Source organism: Cyprinodon variegatus, unplaced genomic scaffold, assembly GCF_000732505.1.
Source record: "Cyprinodon variegatus isolate N-32 unplaced genomic scaffold, C_variegatus-1.0 Scaffold564, whole genome shotgun sequence".
In the NCBI taxonomy this organism is placed as follows: Eukaryota; Metazoa; Chordata; class Actinopteri; order Cyprinodontiformes; family Cyprinodontidae; genus Cyprinodon; species Cyprinodon variegatus.
In genome coordinates, this window is record NW_015151017.1 from 406,035 (window position 1) to 427,489 (window position 21,455).

Sequence of the window (21,455 nt, forward strand, 5' to 3'; positions counted from 1 at the left end):
TATTGCTTTAACAGCTCTGGCTTGAAAGAGTCTTTTACACCCAAAAAGAAAAGGGCGGCCATCTTGAAGGACAGAAAGGCGGCGTCACAGGTTTAGGGAACAACAGGTCTCCGTGTTGTTGTCAGGTCCCTGTGACTCGTGAAGCTTCACACTTGGGTGGATTTGACTCGCCGCAGCGGTTTTCGTCCTTCAGGGTGGGCAGGGCAGGGTGGGGGGATTTCACGGGGCAGGTCTAGACTGAGCTGGTGAGGCAGCGTCTTGAGGGGGGGAGCAGATCGGGTGGGGCGGGGGGCGGGGTTGGCTGATGGTCATGTGATCTCAGAATATGGTAGCCCCGGAGCCTAAAATGGGGGGAAAGAAAACATGAAATCAAATGTTTATTTATTTATTATTATTTTTATTATATATATTAAAAATATATCAAATGTTTAAACTAATAAAATATTTGGTATATTGCAGAGTCAAGATTGGACTGAAACATGTAAATATTTCGGGCAGAATCCAATTCAGAGAGGAAGTGGGGTCTTTCTAAAGAGTCTCTTTCTTCACCTCTGCCCTTACCTGGAAGCCACTTAACTTTTCGAGTGGACTCTCCACGCGGGGCAGGCTGAGGAGAGGCAGGCTGATGGGGGGCTCGGGACGCTGTGGAGGGGGGGGAGGGGTCGGCACTGCTAGCTTAGTTGGTTTGAAATTGTTGATCACACATGAGACCTGATGGAGAGGAGACAAACGAGGAGAAAAAGAAAAAAAATGATTTTTCCTTTTTTTCAGAAAAGCTTTCTAATAAATGGAGGAAGATATAAAAGAAGGTCCTCGCCCTTTTCTCTGCCTCTAATCGTTACACCAAGCTTACACCATTGAAAGCTTGTAAACAGAGAAGAAACCATCAATAAATCAGACCTTGGAAAGGAAAAGAGCAACTCTTTTCAATCTCAGGATGAGGGCCTTTGCTTTGATGCTCTTTAAAGAAAAAAAAAATCAAATAGAGGTCAGGAATAAACCAGTGGCAGCTGCTTCTCTCTGAAACAGGGGAGGCTCAATGGTGATAATTCAATCCAAGCGTCACATATTGCATGAAAACATTTTTAAACACATAAAACACTATAATGGGTGAAAAAAGCTGCTGTGAAGCACTCTGAAATAACAAACTCCAGAAACCATGGCAAGAGTAAAGATCAAGATGTCTGTTGATCACTTTTCATTCTCCACTCATGAGGAAAACCTCCTCGCTGTCAGGCCACTATCAGTCCAAACTTCTTAAGTATGTCGACCAATCAGCATCGAGCAGCCAGCTTCTGCTCTATTAACCTTGGCCGTGTCCGAATGCCTACCCTAATAAATATGTAGGGCACTATATAGTGGTAACGCTATTTTAAACGAGTGTCCGAACATCTAGTGGATGAAAAGTTGTGGACTGGAAATTTCCAACATTGCACCTTCAAAAGTAGTGATCATCCATGGTCACTAGACGAGCAGATATATCCTGGAATGCTTTGCGTTGAGAGCTCTCCTCACAAAGCATTATGGGATTTCCTGTCAGCGGCCTACTGTCGCCAGGGGCTGTTGCTACCCGACAGCAGCAACTAATAACAAAGACGCCGCAGGCACCGTGCGGTGGGAGCGGAGTTGCGTGACCAACAGGGAGTGAAAAGTAGTGATCATCTGTCCGAACGGTAAGTTAACTGAGTTCACTAGAAACTCCACAATATAGTCCCCGCACTATACAGTGATGGAGGGATTTAGGGGTTAGAGTGGATGTTCAGACACAGGCCCTCCTCCGAAATTTACAGGAGAGGTTTAGCCTCCCTACACTGCAAAAACAATCTAGAAATAAGTAAAAATGTCTTAAATCAAGTGTATTTACCCTTGAATTCTAGCAGGTAAATAACATGATTTTGCAATGGAATGAGTATTTTTACTCCTAAAATAAAATAATTAGATAATATGCACTTGAAATGAGACAAAGCAATGGCTTTTTCTTATTTTAAATCTAAATTGTCATTGGCAAAGTATCTCCCTCTCTCCCTCAATTCAAGAATAAATGTACTTATTTTAAGAAAAAATGACTTACCGGTAGTAAGATTTATATTTTTTGCAGTGTAGTATTCAATGATAAATCGAGACTGGTATACATGCACATATAAGCATTCAGTTATGTTGTCTTCTTTTTTATTCAAAACTAATATCTACTATTGTTGGTTTTATTCCTTAAAAGAAGGAATTGATCCAAACTGTAATTAGCATGTGGGATCAAAAATAAATGGAAATCTGTAACCACCAAAAGTTATAGGATCTCCTTTAACATTGATCCAAGTTCCTATTAGAAAGGTAAACTAAAAGAAAACATGCTTTAAAAACTAAAGAGACAAACTGGAAAATCAGTGAATAGAACAAGAGAAATATGACTTTGATTGTATTTGAGCTTATAACATCTACAGAATTGATTACTTTCCAGTATCAAATACATGTTTAAAAAATCTAAATGGACACAAAAAGAAGAAAATATGCCATTCTAATTTCTGGGCCATGTTTTAATATGTCACTTTGGTTCCTTTAGGTCGTGAGAGAGACAGAGAGGAGTTATGTCAGTATTCTAGTGATGTTTTGTTTTATCCCTGTAAGCTTCCAGCCTGTTTGTTGCAGACCATGATTTGTTTTGAGATTGTTCACAGCTTTTAAAATAAGGATCTACATTCTCTTGGGAAAGCAAAAGACTGCTGATTCGGGATGCCAGCCCACTAACCCACTGATCATTAAAATAAGATGCTCTCTGTTAACATTGATTCCTCTGCTTCTAAGGTCTCAAAATAATCTTTAACTAATAAAAGGAAATTTTCTGTTCAAACAGGGTTATCTTTATTATTAGATCTAGAAACCTACTATTGCAGAACCTGTACAGAGTTTAGTTCCAACTATTTTTATTTTCAGCTACAACACATAAACAGCAACTAATCACTTGGCTAAGAGAAAACTAGGCAGGGTTTTCCCCTTTCTGCACCTGGATTGTTCACTTCTGGCAGAAATATTATGGGACATTTAAGTCATAATACTTTTTTTTACTTGTAAATGAGCATTTTAACATTAGCAATGCATTCTTCAACTAAATGTTATAAAAAGTTGTAATAAAATGCATTCATATTTTTTTGTGCAAAAATAACTGGTTCCTTTTAAGTCTTGCTTGTTTTAAAATAGAGAGATCAGGATATTATTCATTAAAATGATATGTAAGAAACACTGCTTGGAAGAAAATAACCTGTTAGCTTCTGCTAACCAAAGCACCCAGATTACTGATTCACTAAAACAACAGTTTGCTGTTTCACAGCATGAAACTCCATCATGCTACTGAGGGAAAGATTTTTTTTTTTTCAAATTCAAAAATAAATTAAAGTATTTGTGAAAATTCACCACAGTGACTGTATGATCCTCAGAGAAACTACAGAACCTCAGTAGCTCCATTTAAACCTCTATAGGCCTTATTTAGTAGTGTATCGCCAACGTTCATAATGAACCAGAAAGAAGATTCATAACAAATATGCTGCCTGTGAAAAGGTTGTCAGCAGTAAGTAAGGTCGGTGATAAAGCAGACACAGCATATCAGCACCTCGTCCTGATTGTTAAGCATGGTGGTGAGAGTGTAATGGTTTGGGCTGGTGTAAAGAATAAGCTGTAGTAGATTTCTAGAAAGCAAGGATACAAGTAATGTTTAAGAGTGAGACAGTTTTAAACAATGACTTGTCAGACTAATAAGACCTAAGAGAAAAATAATCCTTAAGTTATTGTTGCTTTTGTAAAGATATCAAATCAGGGGACAAAACTCACCTAGAGAACAACAACTGTATGGAATCTTTTGTGTTCTTCTGGTTCAACTTGCATATTTTCTAAGCCAAAATAAGTCTTTGTTTTGGTCCAGTCTATAAAGCCTCGAACTCAACGCTATTTCTGATATTTTGAATTGAAATCGAAAGGTCTTCAAACTTGGAAAATAAGTCCAAAGGATTGTTTTTTTTTGTTTTTTGTTTTACTTTTTTTAAAACTGTTTTGAAATCTGTAGTATGTTCTGGCACACTAAAACCTTGATTTGAGTGTTTTTTCATTTTCACAAGACTGCACAGCAGGCGTCTTAATCTCACAGTTTAGCTGAATGCTCCTGCTAAATTCAGAGGAAGTCCCACACACCAAATGAGGGTAACTTTTGTGATTGGCGGCTGACACTGTCAATCTACCTGCCATGTTGGTAGTCATAAAGACTAAATACAACACAGAATAAGTGTTAAGCTGTTGACAGAAACAAGCGCCAGTCTTTTCTTGGATGCATTACACAAAATGTGACAAAGATGGCTGGTGTTTAACTGTTACAATAGTTTATTTATAAGGGTTAATAACCCGTTTCAGTGTGCAGGGACTCCTTTTTTTGTGCTGTCTTTGGATGCACCATAAACATATGCCTGCTGACACTGAAGCTCATCAGAGACCTGATGTCTTACATTCAGACGTCTAAATGTGAGCATCTGATTGTTTAGCAAACCAGCAGCAAGAAGCAAAAAACTTTGCACTTTTTTTTCCAAATAAACTGTGTACGTTGTGCAACTTTGTCTGCAAAATTACACTTGTTAATTAAAAGATAAGGTAAAATATGCCAATACATCTATATGTTAAGCTATTTAATAACAATTCCAAAGATTGCTAATTCTCAATTACTTGCTAGTTATTCTTGAATAAGCCCAGTATCCATTTCTGGGCATAAGTCTTTTGGTTACAATAGGGAAACAAAAAGAGCATAAGTGAGATTGTGTATTCTGTACAAGTTTGAGAACCATTCATTAACATTTTCTGAGTTATTCACCTTTATTTTAGGCTTAGTAAAATTTTAGCTGTTAAAAAGATCCAATTGTAACAATGGGTGGTGGCCAAAAAAGTTAACTGCAGGCCCTGTTCACACATTACCCCTCCCACCCCTGTTTCTTTCTGCTCCATTTCTCTTTGCTTTCCCTCACCAGGAATGCAGCGATGGCCCCTCCAGTAACAAAACCGGCCAGTACGTCGCTCCAGTGGTTCCTGTGCTCTGTCACTCTGACCACCCCGACCAGCACAGCCAAAGACAGCAGCACCAGGCATAAAGTGGGCTTCATCAGACGGGTTCCTTTGGTCCGGAACACCAGTGTCACGTACATCTGTGAGAGGATCACAAGCAGGAAAACATATATCAGAATTAAAACATTTGTTTAGATATTTAAAGCAAAGGAATGACAGCAGTTTGAGTTATCAAGCTGAGGTGATGCAGACTGAGTAGCAGCCTTACTGCCTCAGCAGGATGTACAGCTTGATCATGCCACAAGAGGGCGCAATTGGTAGTAACTTTAGAGCAGCTAAATGGTTTATCATAAACAGAAAGCCCAGGAAAAAAAAAAAACACCCCTAGTTCATCTGCTTCGATGCAATGTAAAGATTATATTAGACTTAAAATGACTTATTCATTCACCCAATTATATATATATATATATATATATATATATATATATATATATATATATATATATATATATATATATATATATATATATACACACACACATATGATTTTTTTTTTATGTTATCTCTGATGTTTGATGATTTATCTAAGACTGGAGGGCCTGCAGTGTAACTGTCCATTAAAAAAAGTACAGTTACTTATGTTAAGATCGGATTACAGTCTATTAATAAAAGCTTTATACATTGTATCCTATTGAACTTAGTTCATTTCAGTTAAATAATCCTGCATACAGCCTGGTCCCACTTGGCATAAGCTCTGGGCTATTTTTTTGAATAACCAAAGGTTTCACAAGAGAAAAGATTCATTCTATCAAAAAAACTAAATTAATTAACAGTAGCGCCCAAATGGCATCAGAATCCGATATGATTATTTGAAAAATAAAAGAGATAACGAAGAACAATTTCTGATTTGTTTCCAATTCAAATTAGCTTCTACGTATTGCTATATCATGTGCATATCATACACATGCAGCTGGTTATTGCTTTCAAAGGGTCAGTAGCATTTAAAGAAGTCCTACTGAGGATTATGGAAGAGAGAAAACTTCTTCCTCTGCAGAGACAGCCTTAGCTGCTTGCACAGAGTCAAGCTGGATGGATTTATCCATCATCAAGCGTTTATGAACCATTTTTCAAACAGTTTCTACAAAGAGGAGGTAATGATGGACCCAGGGACTGCCAGAGGCCCGAGTCCAAGGCTGAATATGACACGCTGTGATTAAGACCTATGGAGCTCAAGATATGCAGGTTTTTTTTGTCTGTTTTCCAGGACTTTGCACCATTGCTTCTTTAAGTAAATTTCCATCTTTTTTAGACATTTTTTATCTGTAACCTCTGACTCACAGCAGAATGATAGAGCCCCAATTATCCAGAATAAAAACTCTGCACAGCTTAACTGGGAAAGTGGTTTCCTAAAATGACTCCTGCTTTTACTTCTTGGTGTTTATTTAAACACTGCTTCATGTTTCAGGCTAGGAACACTGGCAAAACCTCTGCTGTTATACAATGCAAAAAAATTAATATAAGTCATTTTTTCTTGAAATAAGAGTATTTTCCTTAATAAAAAAAATGATTAAGATTTAAAATAGGCTAAACACAACTCTGTTATCTTATTTTAATTAAGAAATATCTTTTTATCCTATTTTGACAGATAATCTCATTTCCTGCTTGAATTAAAGAAAAAATAAACCTGTTTTAAGAAAATTTAAACTCATCTTTAAACCAGTTTTTTCAGTGTAGAGGTGTCCAGCCTTAATGATGATGATTGAAACTTCATCCCTAAAGCAGTGGTCGTTGTCTTAGGGTAACACACAATGAAAACAATAAAAATCAAACAGTAAAAGTCTCAAAAACCTGCCCACATACATCACTCTGTAAAATAAATCAGTTGACATTTATTTAGGACGCACAGCTCTAGACTACATGTAAGCTCAAAAGTCTGACGGTCTGTGATGTTACAGAGCTTCTCAGCATATGGGGGCTGCAGCGCTCCGGCTGTGGCCTGTCTATAATACTGCACAGGGGTGAGAGGAATCTCCAATAATGGCTCTGACCTTCAAAATCATTCGGTCTCCCAGCATCTGCAGCCGGGTCCAAGTAACTGACTCAGCCTCCGTTCTCGATCGATTCTCTTTGAGAACTTCCTCTTTATTCTAGCACCGAGGTTGAAGAAAGAGCAGCTGGCTGTCACTGGCATTGTTAGCGAGGGAGGTCTCACCGTTTCCAGTTTGAATCTGATTAGCTTCTGTTAAATAATGATTCACAGCAGTTTAAAGGATAGAATTTTAAAATTTTCTGATGTAAGCCAAATAAGGCTGAGTTATATCTCTCTTTTACTTTAGCTTTGTTAGGATCTGCCATTTTGGTTCTGCTTAGTTTTCACTTTGGGTATTCAGTTAGGCTTGAATTTATGTTTTCCTGTTTTTACTGTTAATGTTTTTTTTTTGTTTTTTTTGTTTTAAAATTACTTCTTAGTCTTACTGTTCCTGTTTGGTGTTTTCAGTGGTGTCAAAACTACACACATCTGCTACTTAAGTAGAAGTAGATACTATAGTATAAAAACACTCTGGTAAAAGTTGAAGTATCAACCTGACCTCTTTACTCAAGTAAAAGTGAAAAAGTATGTGCTCCAAAAACTACTTAAAGTATAAAAGTAGAAAGTAACCTTTTAAAAAAAACAGCCAGATGTCACTATTAATTGAAAGCTCAATTCTCCGTCTCCCGATACGCTCTCGCCTGTGTCGAACCTTTTAGATATTTCAACATCTTTTTCTGAAACATTGTAGCATGGCATAGACAATTCACGTTTACAGTTTGAAGAACACCTGCTGCTTCTGATGATTTCCTTTAGCTAACCAATGAGTGTTTGCGTTATATGACTCATCCAATTCCACTAGTTTTCACTGGATGTGGATGGAGCCAATGATCTGCATTGGATGGAGCACATGACGTGAAATAAATATTTATAAACATTAAACAAGGGGTAACCAATTAAAAATCAGTGGGGTCCGAATAAAGAAAATGATCAACCAGTAAAGGTCCAGAGACATTTTTAATGATCCATTACTTTAAACAGAATTTAACACTGAAATAAAATGAGGTGTTTATGCATTCATGTTATACATTGAATTAGGGATGCACGATATAATCGGCCCCCTATCGGTATCGGCCTGTATCGGCCTTAAAACTGAATATCGGACATCGGCCACCACACCGATATTTAACCCGATATTTGATCAGCTTCTGAGTTTCTAAAGTCTAAANTACTTAAGTAGAAGTATAGATACTACAGTATAAAAACACTCTGGTAAAAGTTTAAGCATCAACTTGACCTCTTTACTCAAGTAAAAGGGAAAAAGTATGTGCTCCAAAAACTACTTAAAGTATACAGTAAAAGTAGAAAGTAACCTTTAAAAAAAACAGCCAGATGTCACTATTAATTGAAAGCTCAATTCTCCGTCTCCTGATACGCTCTCGCCTGTGTCGACCTTTCAGACATTTCAACATCTTTTTCTGAATCCCACATTGTAGCATGGCATAGACAATTCACGTTAGCAGTTTGAAGAACACCTGCTTGCTTCTGATGATTTCCTTTAGCTGACCAATGAGTGTCTGGGTTATATGACTCATGGATGACTGTGGATGGAGCCAATGATCTGCATTGGGATGGTACACATGACGTGAAATAAATATTTATATAAACATTAAACAAGGGGTAACCAATTAAAAATCAGTGGGGTCCGAATAAGAAAATTATCAACCAGTAAAGGTCCAGAGACATTTTTAATGATCCATTACTTTAAACAGAATTTAACACTGAAATAATATGAGGTGTTTATGCATTCATGTTATACATTGAATAATATTGCTAATGATCCCTTCGAGCTCCAAGGAAGTCGGAGCGCAGCAATACAGGAAGAGCAGCGGATTCTGTAGGCTTTGCTTTGCGCAGGAGGTCTGGAGCGCTGCGGGGCGGAACGGTGATGGAGCGGTGACGGAAGATGTGTGATTTGAGGGTAACAGGAGAAGCAGCACAAGTTACATTTAGACACTGTCATCAGACAATTTATAAATGTTTTAAATCAGGTTGGGTCCAGATTAGCCAGCAGGTGGGTCTGGATCTGGACCACTGTCCGCTAAGCCGTGACTTCTGCATTAAACCGAAGTCAAGAGTAACGTTTGTTTTAAAAATGTAAGGAATAGAAAGTACAGATAGTTGTGTGAAAATGTAATGAGTAGAAGTAAGAAGAAAAATAAGTAATGGAGTAAAGTATACAGTAGGTACCTAAAAAAGTGTACTTATGTACAGTGGCAAAGTATTTGTACTTCGTTACTTGACACCTCTTGTTTTTTTTTAGTTATCTCCTGTTCAGTAGTCCTTAGTCTTTGCTCTAGTTTTATTTTTGTCATTCATTGTTTACAGTTATCTTTAGGTTATATTTCCCAGTTACTCTCCATTTCCTCCTAGTATCACCTTCCTTCCCATTGGTTTTCTCTCTCTGCACACTTGTCCTCACTCAGATCATCGCTCCAGTCTTTGTGCTGTTAGTCTCCTCCTCAGTGTATATATACCCTCCTCTTCAGTTTGTCTATGCTGGATTGTCGTCATTATGTATTCATCAGTTCCTGTCACTCACCTCCTTTTAACTCTGTTCTGGTTCCCATGTCCCTTGGATGTTTAATTTTGGACTTACACTTTGGCTGCAATAAACCTACTGTAAAGGAAATCCTCTCTCCCTCAGCCTCTGCATTTTGAGTCCAGCTACAAACTTGTCCATTTACTGACCAGCTTTACCACTCAAACAAATGTGAAAATGTCTGGTAATATTCTAAAATTGTTATTGCAGAAATATTTAGTTTAAAATAAGGAAATTACTACCGGTAAGTATTTTAAGTGTTGTTTTTAATGTTTGAGCACTTGCTTTATATCCTAAGGAGCTGTAAGTTACCGACACGTCACATATGAAGCACATACATAAATATATATTTACTGATTCTCAATTTACTGAAAGGAATCTCACTGATGACATTTTCAAAACTGGATAAGCGAGTGAGCTCTGTTGTAAAATCAAGATTTTTTTCATCTGTCCCTTCTTGGTAAGACTGAATACAGTGTCTGTACTAAATACTGTGAGAAATTATCCATGCCTTCTCTACTAGATTACTTAGATAATTAGAAATTCCAAAACAAAAACATGGATAAATCTTCTTTACGGCAACTTCAAAATGATTCAAAACGCTGAAGCTTGATTTATAAGTGGAACCTGGAAATGCGTGCATATGATCCTATTTCTGGCTCCTATGTATTGTCTGCCTGTACCTTGGTTTTAAAATTCTTCCATTGGATTTCAGTGGTATAAATGGCCTGGCTCCAGCCTATCTTCAAGATCATCTGAACCATCAATCAGTTTCCAGAACACTAAAAATCAAATAAACTCTTCTTACATGTTCTCAAAGCCAGACTTAAAAGCAGGAGGGAGGGGGCATTCGTTGTCATGGCTACTGGAAAAACTTGCCCTTTAACATTAGATCTGCTTATCATGTGGAACTCTTTAAATCCTTAAAATTCATTTTTTTCTTTTGGCATTCATGTAAGGCCTGAGATTGTAATTTATGTGTTTTATTTTTTTAATGTTTATTTTATTGTGTTTATTCCATAGGTGCATGACGACTCTTTTACAGCCCTTTGGTGGATTTACAAGATGTTTTTAAAGCTTATAAATAAATTGACATTGATTATGGGAAGAACTGATTATCGTTACTGATCTTTCATTCAGCTGCATGAATTTTGTTTTGGAAATTCAGAAAATCTACGAAATCTCATCTAAAGAATTTCAGCTAAAAAATAATATGACCTCTGGAACATTCTAACAATTCTAAGATTACAAAATATATAATGCAAAGTAAGCTTTGAGTTCAACTTAACGCTGGACTCATTTTCTGCAGCTTTACATTATTTATGCCTGTTTTGTTATGAGCCAACTTTTGCAGCTGGTGCATGTAGGGTTGTATCCCTAAAAGCCTGAGCTCTTCTAACTGGCAGACTTATGGAGGCTGAGATGCGACGCCCAGTGAGCTGCTGGCAGCTTCTGAAAGCAAACTATAAACCCACTGGCAAAAAGTATGTCGAAGGATTCTCATTAAAAATGGTCAAAACACCAAGAAAAGAAAAGAAAAAGCAAAGTACATGCAGATATTTCAATTGGAATATTTTAATGAGAATATTTACATTTTTTTTAGAAAATGTTTCTTGTATTATAAATATAGCAGGTATTTCTGTAATTTACAGACAACCAATTATCAAAAAGCCAAATTTGATCAAATGTGATCATCTACCCTTCAGGCCATTGTAACCTGATGAAGGAGGAATTAACTATTTAGAAAACTTTAAAATAAATAAAGAAAAGATACTTGAGTTATGCTCAGCACGCAATCAGATCAATGGATATTATTTCTACAACTGTAAATCATATATAAGCTGTGATCATCACATTGTTGGTCCAATTCCATCACATCCAGGCCTGATTAAAGATAGATCTGTAGAATCTAGAAATGACTTTTATACAGCCTGTCTGACTGCATAAAGTAAGTGAAAAGATCTCAAAAAGAAAGACATTATGCCTCAAGACAAACAGAAGCCATGAAGAGCCATCTCTAAGGGTCTGCTGCTTCAGCAGTGAGAGCCATTATCCACAGACAGAGAAGACATGGAACAGTGCAAAACCTTTTTATAAGTGACTGATCTAAAAAAAAAAAAAAAACACATCTTACAGATGTAATGAGACAAAACAATATCAAGGCAGTCAAACACGGCGGTGAAAGCATGATGCTCTGGGCATCATCTGACAGCGGAAGTCTGAAAAGCAACACGTCATGTTAAAGAAAACACTAGAAAACCAAGGCATTGTCATCTATCGGTAACAAAGATAAGACATGAAGACACCAGCGAACCACAGTTACAGTAGAGCTGCAGAAAGCATCCAACATGGGGGAACCTTCCCATCAAAATGACTCCAAGAGACGTCAAGGATTCATTCAGAAGGTCAGATAACAGCCAGCAAACATTAAACAACAAACATTTCAGCCTCTGATGGAATCATTTACTCAGGTAAAATTATGGTTCATGATTCAACCAACAGAAAACAAGAATAGCTTCCAGGACTGACACAGGATTTTAGTTAGAAAAAAAAGGAAAACCTTCTGGTTGGGGGATATTTTAGGGGGCTTTATATCCTGAAAACCTGGAGGACTTGAAATAATTGATGGAATTATGATTTTTATTTTTTGCTCTCTAGAGGAAAATCCTGCTTAATTTTAGCAATCAATACAGGACCTTAAGCCTTATCACAATTTAGAAAGCAACTAAATGAGACGCTCTTTGATTTGACCCAGTTTTAAGTTTAATACTGAAGTATGAGCTTAAACTAAAGATAGACCGAAACCTTGGCTGTTTATAAGTGCTCTTTAATCATTATTCATTCATCATGCATTGCTTCTCCCTCCATCTATTCATAGTTCATTGTTTTTGATTTGTTTATACATTTTTCTTTTCTTTTTCTGTTTAAAGGCAGACTTTAGTAACAATTACAATAATTTTGTTGTTTTTAATGATGTAAATGGAGAAGGTAAAATCAATACCAGTCCAAAAAAAACGGCAGCATATAATCAGTACAGCATAAGCCTTAAAATAACAGTATAGGTAGATCTCTAAGTTTATTCTAAATAACCTGTAAAACCTGAATAAAGTAAAACATTTGTGAGAAGCAGAGAGACCCAAACTTCCTCAGAGGTGATATTAAAATCTCATTAGCAGTTATTGCTATGACTTGATATCAGCTGTTGCTGCTAAGGGTGTTATGAATAGCTATCAGCTTTCGCAGGTTATTACTTTTCCCCACAGGGCTTGTTAAGTTTGAAAAGCTTTCTCCATTAATGAATAAAATCAACATTTGAAAACTGCTTTTTGTATTTGCCCTGATTATCTTTGACATTTACGATCTTAAAAAGTGAGATATGACAAAAGGCAAAACATTCTGCTGAGTTAAAATTCATCCCCTTTAAGACAACAGTCATGCTATTGGCTTTAAACTTAACAGAACAAACTACAGGATCATTTAGACATACAGATGATGTTTTTTTTTACCCTACATGTAGTTTAAGGCCAGCTATAAGCAAAGGTGGTTTTGCAGACATGGTGGAGATGAGCAGGAGATGCCGAACATCATCACCAAACTAATCAGCAAATCATCTCATTACCTAAATATAAATTAAAAATTCACTTCATATAATATATTTAGACCAAAAAAACTTGGATAATGTGCAATTTCAGCTACAGGAGTAGTCTAAACCCCCTGCCACCACTTCCCTGATAATAGATTTCCTACCACTGTGTAGATGGCTGAATAAAAGCTGAGGGCTGCATCTTTGGAGGGGAAGGATTTGCGGGCGGACACCACCAGGTACGGGTTTCCTGTGCAGGCTCGGTTCTCTGTGATGTACTGCAGAGGAGACTGGCAGCCTAGAGCTGTGTAGTTTGGTCTGCAGGCGGACAGGAAGTGAGGCGTCTGGTTTCCTGTCACCACTTGACCGGCATTGGCAAAGATGGTTGTAGCAAAGAGACCAAAGGAGTAGACCCCTGGGGAATAAAGAGAGGAAATTAGGGAAAAAATGCTGCTTTTGTCTACTTACAGTGCAACTTCAAAAATAATCATACTCCTTAAAGTGGGAGATAGTTGTCTCATTTTTCATTAGTTTTTCCTTTGCCTTCTTGAGATAATGACATAACTATCTCGTTACCAAGGTTAAACCATTAATTGTTTTCTCGAGATAAAAGATAATTATCTCGTTATCACGAGAAAGCAGTTACTGATTTCTTGAAATAACGAGATGATTAACCTGTATTAGTAATGAATGAGGCTGGCCAACAGCCCTGGATTCCCAGTCCATCCATGCCTGCAGTACCTGTAGTTGTGCAGTGGCGGTACAGCGTGTGCGCAAAAATTTTTTTGTTTCCTTTTCTTTTCACTAATTGTCAGGTGGTGGTGGATGATTGGAATACAGTAGAACCAAATCTGACTGTTTTTAATGAAAATCTTTAATCTGGACTCCTTATTGGGGTTAATGAATCTTATACGTGTTACAGGCGTAACATCGGGTTCAGAAAAGACCCGGCGCTAAGGCGCCGGAGGCATAGGTCTAATTGCTTATGAATCAGAAATGGAAGCAAATCATCAAATAAACAACATGGTATCGTTACCTAAAAGCTCAACACGGGATCATTTACAGAATTACACATAGGCTGCCAAGACTTATAAATCCTCTGCCGCTGTGTGGTATTTACGGAAGCAATCAGTTTTAACACACCAATCGTCTCGTTATGACGAGAAAACGGCTTTCTAATGAGAAAATTATCATCACGACGAAACGGCTTTCGTTATCTTTATATAACGAGAAAAAGTATCGGCTGGAAAAGACCTATGATATAAACTAACACAATATTAATCAGAAAATGGTGGCGTTCATTCCCCTCCCTTTGAGTCAGTACTGAAATGAATCCCATTTTGGATTGTTCTGGTTCCAGAAGGTGTTAAGGACATTCTGTAAAAGTTTAAAAAACAATCCACTGGAGTTGGTTTCCAAGGTTTAAAGAAGTTTTGCTTCCCCTCCAGGAAGCTTTCTCAATTTTTGGATTGAGAAAGCTTCCTGGATGGGAAGCGAAACATCTTCAAACCTTGGAAACCAAGTCCAGTGGATTGTTTTTTAAACTTTTACGGAATGTCTATGACCTGGATGACTGAGAATCTTCATCATTGTGTTAAGGACAGTTTCTAAGTCTCCCCTTAGTTGCTCGACTGGATTTTAACATTCAAACGCATCAGTCTACATAGACCTAAAACATTCCACTGTAGCACTGGCTGTGAGATAAAGGCCCTAAGCTGTGGAAGGTGGGTCTATGATCCACACTCAAGGTTTTTCACATCCTTCCATGAATGAAATTCATCCACTTCCCCATCAACTCTAACCCCCCTCCCCTCCTTGCTGAATAAAAGCATCCCCACAGTAAGATGCAGCCACCACCGTGTTTTGCATACCAGTCAAATATTGTCAAATAACCAGGGTTTTTTTCCCCTCATATATTTGCTGTAATTCAGCTTATTCTTGTTGCCTTTTTCCACGAAGATTTAAAAAGTCAACAAGTCTTAGATAACATGTTAACAGAGCTGTTGATCTCTCCACATACATGTGAAATGTCACTCTCAGTTTAGGTAGAAGCCATTGTCGTGTTAAAATTTCATCTGTGCCATAATTACTCTCTGTTTTGAGAGAAGGGATCAGATAGTGCTGAGTGAGATATTTTCAAAGAATCAGATTTAGCTTCATCTATTTTTTTAGCATTGCTGGACTGGTTAGCGGTTTGTTTCACATAATTTATGAAATCTTAAAAACCAAATTAAACTTTTGAACCAGGAATGGAAAACATCCTTTTGATATTTAGTATCTACTAAATTATCACACTGGTACCTTCATGAACATCAAGAAAATCCTGTTTCGGTCCAACAGACCAGTTATGACCTAGACTAGAGCGTACTGATCTTTCAGTCCACAGAAAAAAAGGTTTTTTTTGCTCTTTCAGTAGACGTTTATGAACAAGTTCTATGTTAGGCTTTGTCACTTTTTCAGTAACCATTTACATTAAGTAACTTATACTGTAGATATGTGCCTTCTTAAATTGAGTTTATCAGAATTTGATTCAAAATTATTTCTAACTATTCAAATTGTTTGATTTTGATTGAAATTAGGACAATACAACAATTTCAAAAGAATATAAAGTTTTAAAAAAGCAGTTATTCAATCAGTTTTAATTTGAAATTTATCACCTTCTAATCTGTGACAGCCAGCCAACCCATCTTGTAATTGAATTTTTCATGTTTGCTCTGGTGCTTGTGAACGACTCCTCTGTTTGGTGATGGGCTCCAAGTCTGTGATGTAAAATTTACATTAGGATTCCTGCTGGACGACTTCAGCGTGATCATATTAGTTCCAGTCAGGCAAGACATTTTGATTAAATTAAATACCTAAAAGATCTAAAGCCAGATCTACCAAATAAATTAATGGTTTGGGACACAACTGTTTATGAAGAAGTCTTTCATATTTAACCCCAGTAAAAAAAACAATAGTAAACGTAGCGTCTTGTATCTGCGGGACTACGACTGACCTAGAAAACGTACGATCCTCCGAAGGAGAGGGTTGAAATAACAGCAGTCAGCGGTCACTATGGTCTTCTCCTGAGATCCCTCCGTCTTCACAAAGAAGCCCGTCACTTCCCCGATCAGAATCTGGGACACAACAGGCAAAGCAGAGAGAAACAGTTTTTGTCAGACAAAGCTGAAACAGCATGGCTGAGAGAGCTGAGCGGCATCTATAAATATTCTGCCTGTTAAATATGGTGCACAGCAAAATTATTCATGAGTTTTCTTCCCTCTGATGCGCCGTGATTAAAGGTTTTCCCTTATCATCTGCCTGCGTTTGTGTTCCTTCCCCAAATCCCAACATTAACACCTTTGGTTTCACTAATCAGCTGCAGAACCTGCCGCTTGTTGTGCTTTTAAAGCAGTTTTCTGAAGCTCTGTTAAAACAAGGGCATCACTTTGTCTATAACCTTGAATATAACATCCTTTGCCTGTATGCATTTAATAAAAAATCCAGAGTGTTTAATGTGTTGGCTCACCAATATAGCCATGCATTTACTAATACACATCTAAAGAAACCATTTGAATATCCCCCCCTCCGCCCTTTGGCAGCCGTTTGAAAAACAGTATGAAAGGTTTCAAGCTAAATCAGCAGGACATGGATTTCTTCTGACAGGGGAATACATTTACTATACGCCAAACCACACATTTTCAAACTCCATGATGGTCTGCTTATGTGTTTAGTCATGTCAAGGGACGTCTACAAACAGGCGTGGATGGATGTGGGCTACATGGGCTGATGCCAATGGACCGAGGCTCCTTGTCCTCAGTGTGACATACAGACTGATGTTGGCACTGATGTTATGAATTAAAAGCTACCAGAAAAAAGGTTCATTCATACTGTATTTGTCATGTTTGCAAGTAAGAAACACTTTAAGATGATAATTATACCTTTTAAGGAAATGAATGCAGTTTAATTTACATCAGTATCTCTGAGTAAGATTCTTCAACTACATCTTCCTTAATGAGGCTGCATCGTGATTTTGATGTAAAATGGAAAACATTACTTTGTCTCTATTAAAGGGAACACGAACAAAACCAACACAGTCCTCACCATTCATTGCCCGTTTCTTTACAAGATAGCATAACATGATAGGACTGGACAAAACATAACTTAAAATGGCATAAGGTAAGATATTACAGCAGCAAAACTTACTAAACAAATAAGAGACACCCAAACTTATGTTTTAGCGGGTGTCTGTTTGAAGAAGTTCACAGTTGTTTCTGCAACATTATCTACAGAAACCAAGAGCAGTCGTGTCCCTCAGATCCTTTTTTATGGGGATTTTCTCGAGAAAACTAAAGATAACGAAAACCATTTTTTTGAGATAATGAGATCATTTGTTTGTGATAAAACTGATTACATCTTTCAATAGCACAACAGCAGGAGAGGATTTATAAGTCATGACTTATGTGTAATTCTGTAAATAATCCTGTGATCAACTTTTAAGTAACAAGACAATGTTGTTGGTTTGATGATTTGCTTCCACTTCTGATTCATAAGCAATTAGACCAATTCCTCCTTAGCGCCAATGTTCTGTCATCGGGTGTTTCCTAACAGCCCCGGTGTTACGCCTGTGACCGGTATAATATGCATTACCTACAAAATGAGTCCAGATTAAATATTTTCATTAAAAAACAATCAGATTTGTTTCCACTGCATTCCATGCAATCCAATCATCTACCAAGAATGACTATGAGTGAAAAGGAAAAGGAAACTATAAAAGGTATTATTTGCGTACTCCTTGGACCGCAAACTGCACAACTACGGACGTGGATGGACTGGGAATCCAGGGGTGTTGGCCAGCCTCTTTTATTATTCATACAGGTTAATCATCTCGTTATCTTAAGAAATCAATATCAATTAATGGTTTTAACATGAAACGAGACAGCTATTCTCTCTATCATTATCTGGAGAAAGCAAAGGGAAAAAAAATGTTGAGTACGACAGCTCTCGGCGTCCGTGATTATCATACTCCCATCATTTTACATTTCTTGCTCCCCAATAGGACAGCATTTAAAGGTATAGTGGAGGATGTTCTTTTACTGGGTGGATCATCAAAATAAGTGGTCCTCCTAATCGTCAATCATTCTGGTGATATATTTACGTACGGCCGTCCTACGTGCTCATCCTGATTTTCATTTATCGGTGGTGAGTCTGACATGGTGAAAAAATTGCAAATCTTCTTTTAAAAAATATGCTTGTATCAATTGCAAACAGCAACTATTAAACAGAGCGTTTAATAGATGTTTCGTCACGGGGGCAGGTACAGGGTTGTGCATGTGCATTTATTATTGTTTTTAAGAGGATAGGGCGGGTCTTTTAAAAAATTCAAGAAAATCGTTTACTATATTTTTATTCCTCTTAGTATTTTAGAATGTTTAACGGTTATTTAGCCTATTTTTTTATGTAATTTAATTTATCCTTCTTTTAGTATAACTCTTTAAATTGTCCTGAGTCCTTCTTTAACTCTCGGCAGATTATTTTTTTTAAAGAGTTCAGGTCTTTGGACTAAGATGGCTTTGAAAGGTTTAGTATGAAAACCATACCTTGGCTGATTTGGCTAAATCTTTTTTCCATCATTCTTCAAAATGATTCAATGAATATTTTTTAGTTTAATGATATAATTCATCGGACATTTTTCAGATCTTGTTTATATTCTTGGATAAGCACACAGCATCACCAATCTACCACTATAGTCAACAACTGGCATAAAAAGCTAGTCTCATCTGATCTCATGGTTAAAGTTCCAAAAGAGTTAACTAATCTTTAGATTTCTGATGGCAGGACAGACGGTTCAATCTCATGTCCATATCTGCTGTTTTCCAGTGGTGAGCTTACTCTAGTGTTTTTGTTTCTTCTCTCTGGTCATCCATATAATAACCTAATAATTTTGATCACTATTGTGTGTTCGATGCCTCCTTATGTTATGATGTCATTTTAAACCTTTTTATTGAGAAGATTTGAACATTTCTTAAATCAGGAACAGAAACCATGACCACATGATATTATACCACTGGACTGGGTATAATTTATTTCTAGGGGACTTTTTAACAACCTTTTTTGTCCACTTGAATTAAAAGAATAACCCAGATATCAGAAATTTGAATTAGAGTGTCTCTATATATGCTTATAACAGGTTGTTGAAAACGATCCACAGTAATCATTAAAAAACAATTGAATGTTAAGTAAAGGATTAAGATATTTCTGAAGATTAAATCTTTCCTTTTATAGCTCTTTTATTTCACATTTTCAAGGTTTGAAAGTTAAAATTATAACACATCATCACATTTTTTTCCATACTGGTCACTAAATATAGCAGAGTTTAAATATTCCTGAACATTTACTCATGAGATCAAGCCTATTTCAGACTTTGGCTGAGATGATAAAATTATGGCGAACCCCTTTGGGTGTACAGTGCCACTACATCAATGCATGAATTAAAAAATACTATTGACTTGTGGCCACTTGTGGCCACTTGCTGTGCTGATATAGCCTTGAAAAGTTCAATGCACTGTTCACGAAGACAGATCGATGCCAAATGTCTGATGCTGAACTGCAGACAATTGAAGGAACTGAAAAGTATTTTTCCTGATCATCTGTTTTTGAATCCTTTGGGGAAGATGTGTTCCTCCTTTTTAAGAACAAGGTGCATTTTCAGTGTTAATACTTACACACAGCTTTAAGATACTGTTTTTTAACTGCAATGCAGTGTAAACCTCATATGTCCGCCTATCTGTCCGCCCCTCCGTTTATCCATCCATCCATGGATGGATATCCACCAATTATTCAATAAATTACAACATGAGGCAGAATGCAGGGGTCATAAGATCTACCGTAGCATACTGCTGTCCATGTGGTTGCAGACGGTACCTTTAGCACAATCAACACTTAAAAGAGTTACTTTTACAATTACAGGTGCTTGGCTCCAGGAGATTCACTTCCATACAGAAAGCCTACATTCATATCTTCAGGTAACACAGAGTACATGTCAGACTTAATAATATTACTTCAGCAATAGTTCAAGGTGTTGCTTTATTGTATATCTCGTACCATGTTTGGTTGTGCTGTCCTTTTTTTTTTATCTCGTTACAGGTGATGAAGCAGACTGAAAATGTTTTGTCACTATCTCCTTTCTATCACTTCTTTCTTTCATCTATTCTCTTTTTTTTCTTTTTTCCTTTTCTTCTTCTGTTTTTCTGCTCTATTTACATTGCAGTGTCCATATAAACCGTAAAACTCCCTGCATAATTATAATAAAGCATTTTATATGCATGAAACAAGTGGAGCAGTATGGCAATTGCCATACTGCTCCACTTGTGAAAGTAAAATCTGTTGGGCTCTTTTTGGAATCAAGACAATTATTCTTATTGCCACATTGCCAGACAGGACACCGTAATAAAAAAAAAAAAAAAAAAAAGAGTTACTTGAATTAAACACTGGATTCACACCAACTCTTTGGAGAAACTTACTCCTGCATAGTTTAATTAATTTTTGTGTAGGAGAAACATGCAACCTCCATTCGGTAAAGGTCCAGGCAAGGTTTGACTCCTGTAGATGGACAGAAGGTAGAAAACCTTAAATCCTACTTGAAAAAATACAAACATATGACTGAGGATAAACAAACAATGCCCTTTTTCTTTTTTTTTTAATTTAAAAAAAGTTCTATAAAAAGCTGAGATAGAACATGTACATTGGTACGTTGGATCACAGATGAAAAGCTAACCGTGATGAGTTCTAAGCAGAAAATGGCAAGTTTGTTGAAGGGAAAGAAGTCAGTGTCACATGGCTTTAATATTATGCCATCCTGCATTCACCTTATTTGTTTTTTACAAGAGGATTTGCAAAGGGGGCGAGTCAGCCTCAAATCTGTGTCCTTGAAGCTGTCAGTGGTATAGAGCTGTGCTGTAGGCACTTTGGCAGAACTGTTAACTGCCAGAGATAAAACAGCTGGATCATATGATGTGGCGCATATTTACTCCCAAGCCTCTTGAGAGTGTCATTACTCTCTGCATATCAGGAAAATGACTTCATACTGGTGCTGCAAAGTAATTCTAGTGTGTGCACTATTAAGATCACACATGATGATTTTATTGGAAAGTTGATAGTAAAAGATCTATGTGCTCACTATATATATATATATATATATATATATATATATATATATATATATATATATA

At 36.9% G+C, this 21,455-nt stretch overlaps 1 protein-coding gene across 3 annotated transcripts in view; it reads right to left on the minus strand.

Moving 5' to 3' along the window:
* Nucleotides 1-232: 232 nt before the first annotated feature.
* The window catches only part of LOC107095694 (lipid phosphate phosphatase-related protein type 5-like), an 89,309-nt gene continuing 68,086 nt past the window's right edge, over nt 233-21,455 (minus strand). For 2 of the 3 annotated variants that reach the window (XM_015391914.1, XM_015391915.1), the window contains 5 exons: nt 16,241-16,361; nt 13,410-13,660; nt 4,995-5,171; nt 562-711; nt 297-341 (listed from right to left, as the gene is read on the minus strand). In XM_015391914.1, coding sequence (XP_015247400.1) covers nt 309-341; nt 562-711; nt 4,995-5,171; nt 13,410-13,660; nt 16,241-16,361 — 732 coding nt within the window. In that variant the 3' untranslated portion in view covers nt 297-308. Of the gene's footprint in view, nt 345-561; nt 712-4,994; nt 5,172-13,409; nt 13,661-16,240; nt 16,362-21,455 lie in introns of all 3 variants that reach the window. The other variant, XM_015391917.1, reaches the window with a different exon arrangement.